At 34.0% G+C, this 8,008-nt stretch overlaps 1 protein-coding gene across 1 annotated transcript; it reads right to left on the reverse strand.

The window, feature by feature from the left end:
- Positions 1 to 908: 908 nt before the first annotated feature.
- LOC100817463 (zinc finger CCCH domain-containing protein 14-like) lies at positions 909 to 6,136 on the reverse strand. The gene is given in 3 exon segments (NM_001255162.2): positions 909 to 1,808; positions 5,142 to 5,202; positions 5,920 to 6,136. Coding segments are annotated over 3 exon segments (888 nt in total). The 5' UTR covers positions 5,987 to 6,136; the 3' UTR covers positions 909 to 1,048.
- Between the last annotated feature and the right edge of the window lie 1,872 nt (positions 6,137 to 8,008).

Raw genomic sequence — 8,008 nt, forward strand, 5'->3', positions numbered from 1 at the left:
GTTTTATTAAGATAAATTGTTTTACCAAACTATTAATCATTTAATTAAAGAGACAAACTATATTCAAATTGGAGACCAAAGATTTCATTCCAGAAACAAGAACAGGATATTTTCAAAACTTACAAAATTGTCAAATTTTTTCACTTTAATATATCGTTACATGTATTTGAATATACTTACCCATCCATTGACAACCCTTGTTTCTCAAAATCATATCCAAGTAAAGACCATAATAAGTTCATTCACTTCAAAACTTTAGATCATTTTCTGATCATTTCCTTCAATTAAATCATTTTACTTGGGAAAAAAAAATTAAAACAGTCGACCCTGCTACATGTCTATCACTTCAAATGAGTTTTCTTTGGTCATTGGAAAAGCTTCTTGACCACCCAAGTTCAATAAAAGTCCAAAACAGAACATATTAATAATATATAAATGATTAGGCACATTTGTGGTGGAGGATCGGAAATTAATCAGTTTCACGGCCGAGACAGGATAAGGGCATGCGAGAAATATATATTTTTCTTTTACATTTTTTAACTACAAAAGCATTAACTTATTTTAATTTTATTTATTGTTTTTATCAATAATTCATATACAAATCTTTGAAAAACAAAACAAAACTGTCATTTTGCACCCCAAAATAATCACATGTAGCATTTTGAATCTTACTAATAATCAACGTCATCTGTTAAAAAACTAAAAATATTTATTCTAAAAATCATAAAAAAAAAAAACATCATGAGTAACATAATTTTACACATTCCAATAAAAAAAAAAATCCTTTTAATTCTTCAACCAATACATTAAGAGCACCGAGTAGCATTTGCCTTTTCTTAAATCAAGCATGCTCTTATTGTGAAATCATCATTTTAAGAAAAAGAACAGTATTTGCAATCGCAAAAAAGTAGTTTTGAAAATTAACTTAGTACTGCAAAACTATAACATCAAGAATTAATTTCAGTACCATTAAGTAGCAATGCACAGCTTCAACAACAATAATGATGATAATAATAATAGCCTGGCTAATACAAATGGAAAAACAAAATCATACTCCCGACTTGCGCAATTCAGCAGCTCCATGTGCAAAGTGACATCTCTCTCCAAAGGTGCAAGATCCTTTTGCAAAATTCTCACACAGCTTGGTCTTGAAGTTGCTTCCAGGGGGGGCAGGGGCACCAGGAACACCTGGGGTGGATTTTGGTGGGGCAGACATTGACACGGTCAAAAGTAAATCTTTTACCATGTTACTTGCTTCCTTAATCTGTTCAAAAGTTCCCTCGAGTTCAATGTTTCTAAGATTTGGATCGGATTCGTGCTCTCGAATTGAAAGTTTGGCTCCTGTTTGGCGACAGATCTGCTTCGAGTTCACACCACCCTTCCCAATGATAGCTCCAGCCAGGGAAGCTTCTACACTGATCTTGGCGGTAGAAATGGCACCAAAGCTACCAGCCATAGCGGGAGGAGGCTCAATTCGACCAGCCATACGACCACCTGCTGGAGGTCCCAAAGGACGATGATGATGATGATCATCAATTGATGGAGCAATAGGTTTGCCAAGTTCCCATTCACCATGGGCAAAATGGCACTTGTCACCAAATTTGCATCCTTCGGCAGTATTGAATTTGTTACATATGCGGGTTTTAACAGCAGATGGAGCAGAACCATTCGGGATGGGTGGTGGTGCAGCAACGGTTCTTGGTGGAGGAGCCGCGGGTTTTAAATTCATCATATGGGCAACAACATTGTAACCACCTGGAACATAATGTAAGAAGTGGCAGCCCTCACCAAATGGGCAGCCAGCAGTACTGCAAAAGACATTACAGCACAATCAGATCATCATATCAATACTTCTTAGTTGTTACATAAAAAGAAAGCCTCTTTTTGTTTCCTGTTTTCTACAACCTAAGTTATAAGAATGTAAAAATGGAAAGGGATCATGGATTATTTAGCAAGACATGCACGTGCTATGTTGAATTAAATTTTGAAACAGCAAAACTCAAAAACCAAGTCCATGAAAGAGAAGCACTAAAGCAGGAACAATTAGTCAAACACAAGACAGAGATATAGGTGACACAGCGCAGAGATCCAGCAAGGCCCCCATGCAGAGGAGCAACCAGGTCAACATTTTAGCATAATGAATCTTTCCTATACTGTGCCAATGTTTAATTGTAGACCAGTACTTTATATCCACCAAACAAAATCTGAAAATTCTTATTTTGATTTCACAAAAGATAAATAATGATAATGTGTAAAGACCAGTTAGCAGCTACAGAGCAATACTTAGTAATTGCAACATTGTATCATAGCAAAACAATGAATTGACAAGTAGCCATATGGAAGCAACGACTTATTATTGTCTCTGTTTAATATATAACCATCAATGGGAAAATTTATCAGAAAAATGCTTATCACAATGTTATTGTTAGCTTGTGACCTTATCTAATTAGCTTTAATACATTTAACAAAGTGTACAGCCATTGTGAGAAAAACTGATGGTGAATTTTCAAACAGAGGGATAAATTATTGAACAAAAATACAATTTCCACCAAAAGTTTAGAGAATGGACTCTTCCCTTTTAAGTCCTTCACAGGATTAAATTTTCACAAGTAGTAATCAAACAACTTTGGTAGTGTTTGGCCCAGCTTTCTTTTTTATTTTCCTTCTGCTTAAAAGAGAAGCTAAGCCCACACATTTAGAGAGAATCTGTTAAATTAAGGAGCTTATTTTTCATTAAAGAAAATGGAGGAAAAGTAGCTTTAAAAAAAAGCTAACTGAAGTAACTTTTAAAAATAATCTGCATAGTTCAACTAATCTCCCTCTCACCCTAAAATAATCGATGCAGGACAATAAAATGAAGAAAGTTAACTTTTAAGCTAAAACTGTCAAGCAACTTCTACTTTATTCTTAAAACTCTAATTTAAAGCTTCAAACTTCAATGTAGCTTTTAAACCAAAGAAAAGTTGGGGCAAACATAGTCCAAGAGTTGTGTTTTCTCAACCCAACCACCTTACACACTCCTAGTCATGAATCATCAATTCCTACCCATCTCCATCATGTGCTTGAGGGAAAGAAGGGGGGAGTCATAGCATAATCAAAACATAGTAACAATGTAATGTAAGTATGGCCACTGGTCAGAACCACCAAAAAACTGCAGTGGCACAGAAATGCACTGAGAATCAGTTGTAGAGAGAGAACAAAATCACACAGCACCCACCCACCAAACTACCAGGTTTGTCTTGTCAGGCTTCTCACTGAACAAAATCAGTTATGGGCTATTAAAGAAATTGATCATTGGGGCATGGGTTCTTATTGAAATCAGGCTTGGGCTTTGTTTCTTTTTGCAAAAATCAATTAACAAGGTAGGATTTCTACACTCCAACACAGAAGTTCTACAGTATCCCATTAAAACAAGTTCAGATGTAGAATTGACTATTGAGAGCAAGGTTTTAAAAAGAGTCAACAACCGCAATTTCGGCCACAATGTCAAGGTTTTTGAAGTTACTGCAACCACAATTGTGGCCACATTTGTCCACACCATCAAGGATTGCAACAAAACCAAACCACAATTTAGAACCTTGATTGAGAGTGATCATTGAGGGGAATCTCATCATAAGTTTGCATGACCATATGTGCTGGATTACAATCTTGGTATTCGGTAACACTAAATTTTCCTTGATATATATAGAGGGCATATCAAGTGAGAAATGAGAATGTGTGAGGAGCAAATATCAACTGTATAATTGAAATGGATGGTTAGATAAAAACTTATTAAAACAATTTGGAACAATTGTGTATGGTTGCATGGCCAATATTTACTCCTATATATATAAAGATTATAACAACACAAGTAAAAAAAGTGACAAATTTCTCCCCCTCTATACAGAGGATGAGGGAAGGATTGATTTGATCTAAACCCGCACCTGGCCCACATCACAAGGATAAACAACCCTAACACACCACAAGCTCTATTGGGAGGATCTACCTGCCCTGTGCATATCAGGATGGTTTGGTACTAAGCCTACAGAGATAAAGGCACAAGTATTTGTTAGCCTCAGGTTGAGACCGAGTTTCAGATAACTGTTACAAATTATTGATTAATGCAGGTCAAACTGGATTTCATAGAGAAAATTCAAGGGACAAAATTCCATTATAGAACTGATACCCAGAATGCTCAAGAATCAAATTTGAGCACCATTAAAAGCCAAAACAATTAGTTTTTCTTTCTGATTAAAAAATAGATGATTAACTATTTCTAATCTGGAAATATCTCTACCAAGAATTACTTTTTTGTAATTTCCCATAATAATTATCATATATGTGATTTAATTCTTTGTTAACACAGCAAACAGGCATTCAAAGGTTAGAACTGGCAAGCAAAGTATACATTTACATTACAAAGGATGCTAATAAATAGAAGTCCCAAGAAGATCCCTAACAAGCAAGCATGAAAGATTTTAAAAAGAACAACTATAATAGGAGACTACTTTAAATCAACAAACGACGTCTCAAAATTCACCTCTAACTCTTGATCAGCAGTTTCGTATAGTCATTGTAAGATTGGATACAATAGGCTAGTTCAAGTTACTGAAAAACATAACACAACCATGATACTAAACTTTAATTGCATATTGCATATAACGTAATTTAGACAAATAGTACCTGACCCAACCAACAAAAGTTCACCATATTAGTTTGTTAATAGCTTACCATTTGAAAGGTGTGTTCATAAACAATAGAATGCAGTAATAACTGAAAAGTTATTATTAACTAAGTTAGCTAAATAAACAACATTTACACTAATTACGGAGCAAGGCAAAGATGAACCAGGAAAACAATCAATTTATCTTTGATATAATATTGTTCAGTTCCCAATGCCAACGATCATCCTGCAAATTGTTATCATCTTTATTGTACTCCATTACTAAACCATTATTCTGTTACAACTTTGATTAGACCAAAGACCAGTATATGTACCTGTATAAAAGCTTCGAATACCAACCCAGTTAATTCATTAATTTTATAGCATCATTAAAACAATTAATTCTTAAAATAACTTATAATAATAATAACACCATTGGAAATACAAAATGTGCACTTCCAAATATATTTATTTAGATTAGATAGGAATAGATTAGAACCTGAAAAACTTGGTACATGGCTTCGATTTGCTTCCTACACCACTTGATAAGGACTCCAATTCTGTTGCAAAACATTAATTACTTCTTCTCAGTTACCGTTCTCTACGTTATTATTAATCTAGTACACTCCATTTAAAACCCTTGAACTTTTTCTCAAAATAACACCTTACTTATGAGTAATAATTTATCGGAATTATGCCAACAAACAAGTTGTTGGTTCACTCAGGCACCTTAAGTAAGCTCTCGAATTCGGGTCTTGTGATAGAAAAAAAAAACACAACTTTAGTGGTCACTCAGGTTCCCCGACCGACTGAGATTAGCGATTGACAATGCCAATAGATATTCCGTACAGTAAAAAATATATATATCTGAATTATATTAATTAGGTCAAGTTTCAACTTAGGTCATGTGCAATTTCGTGCAATTCACGACCCCGTGCTAATAATTAATAAAGCAATCATAAAAAAAAAAAAAAAAAACTTGCAACATTGTGAACATTAAAGATTAAACCACCCTAAGTAGCTGTTTCACTTAAATAAAAAACAATTTATGGTATATATATATATATATATATATATATATATATATATATATATATATATATATATATATATATATATATATATTAGTTTTTGTGAGAATTTTAAGTGACTTAGCTAGGAAGCGCAAACGTGAAACGACGTTGAAGCAGAAGCAAAACGACGAAGCGAAAACGGGGCGTTTGGGAGTGTCGCAAATGTGAGAGGTTGGGAAGGGGAGAGAGTGGAGAAGTAATAACCTTGCTTGGTCTTCTTAACGGCGCCGTTAAGGTTGACGTCGGGCCTTCCGCGCTTGCGAACGTCCATTGTGACGGATCGAGATCTGCCAAACCCTAAATAACGGTGGGAGGGAGAGAGATTTTGGAGAGAGAAAGAGAGAGGGTTGGGTTAGGGTGGTGAGGCGGAGAAGGAAGGAAAAGGAAAGGGTTCGAAACTAAACAAGAGAAAGAGAAAGGTGTTGCTGGTGGTGCCAATATTAATATTAATAGTATATAATAGTAATAATAAATAAAATAAAATGTGAAATATTATTATTGGAATTGCTGAGTTGTAGATTTGGGCATTACTGTGAGGGCCTGAGGTGCAATAAGCCAATAAATAATAGTAAGGATTTAAAATTAAAAAGGAAAAGGGTTTCAACGCAGTTAATTGTTGGGTTTGGATTCCGCTGAGGTGGGAGGAATGAGGAATCGAAGAAGCAATAATATGTCCCTCTAACCTAACTGTTCTTTTTGCTCGCCTCACGTGCTTGTTCCCACTTCCCTCTTGATCTATATCATCTATGAGTAGGGGTCTTCATGCTTATAGGTTGTTTATCAATTTAAATTGACCTAAATAATTTCAATTTGATATTTGGGTTAAATTGGACCTGATTCATACAAATTTATAGAATTTTAGATTGGATGATAGATTTTAATACACTCATTAATTTGTATTAAATTATTATTATTATTATATATAACATATATAATATATATTTTAAGTTTTAAAAAATCAATTACTATTATAATTCAAATTTTGTGATTCAAATCTATTGTACCAAAATTGATTATAAAACATCTTAATTTGTTTCAAATTATTTTATATTTAATTGAAGTTTTAAGTTAATATTACTCATTTGACTATTTGAGAATATTGAAATGATCAAATTATATTGTAATAGTTTTAATTTTTGTATTTTTTTTTTTACTTTGTGGATGTAACAGAGTTGTCAAAATGGGTTCAAACTCATGGACCAACTTAGCTTACCACGGTTTCGGATCAGACTAGACCAAAAACGGAGACAAAATTACAATTGAGGGTAAAACTTGACCCAGTCCACCCGAAATAAACTTGTGGTAGCCCAGGTTGGCCAACCTAAAAAATAACCTATTAGTATTTTGTAATATTTTTTTAAAGCTTTAAAGTGTTTTGTTCATTTAACTAGAAATAGAGTAAAATTCATCTAAAATATACTTTTAGTATTTTGTAATATTGTTCAACATTATTTTATTTAGTGTTTTGTTTTAGACTATTTTTAAAATTTTGTTATTATAGTTCTAGTCTTCTAGCTTGTAATAATATATCTTGTGGTGTGTGGATAGTAGAAGATTTAATTTAACTAATATTTTTATAATTTATTCAAATTTATTTTTTAAAAGAAATTGATTTTTTTGTTGAATTTTCTTTTAAAAAAAACAAATATATATTTTTATTTTAGATCCATTTAACCCACAACCCGTGGTGGGCTAAGCCATACCACATTTTTCTGGAATAAACTTTAAGTGGGCCAAGTCGGGCTGACCCGTTTAAGGGGTGTGTTGGCAATTGCTAGGGGCACCCAGCAACATTGCTGGTGCACCCAACAATTTTTTAAAAACCTAAAAATGCCCCTGTACGTTTTTCTTTTATAAAAATCTATTTTTTTTATTTCATTCTTCCTTTCTGCTTTCTCTCTCCTGTGTTTTCTCCATTTTGATGCTTGTGCTGTGCGATTTTTGTCGGTGCTGGTTGGGCTTGTGCTCTGCTTTGGTGTGATATTTGTCAACTAAGGTACGTAGCTGCTTTTCTGTGGTTCATTGTTTATTTTTTGTAGTAGAATGGTGTAAGCGTTTCAGATTCGACTGAAGAAATTTTCTTCCGGCGAAGACATTACAACTACGGAAGAAAAAAATTTCTTCCGTGGAGTCTCGCGGAAGACGTCTTCCGCGAGACTCCATGGAAGAAGCAGTCTTCCGCTGTGTGACATTACAACTGCGGAAGACAGGATCACCCTACAGAGACACGCGGAGGACCACCTTGTGCGGAGCCTAAGCGCTGGTGACTTTTATTTTATTTGAAGTATTTATT

This window comes from Glycine max, chromosome 2 (genome assembly GCF_000004515.6).
Source record: "Glycine max cultivar Williams 82 chromosome 2, Glycine_max_v4.0, whole genome shotgun sequence".
NCBI lineage: Eukaryota > Viridiplantae > Streptophyta > Magnoliopsida > Fabales > Fabaceae > Glycine > Glycine max.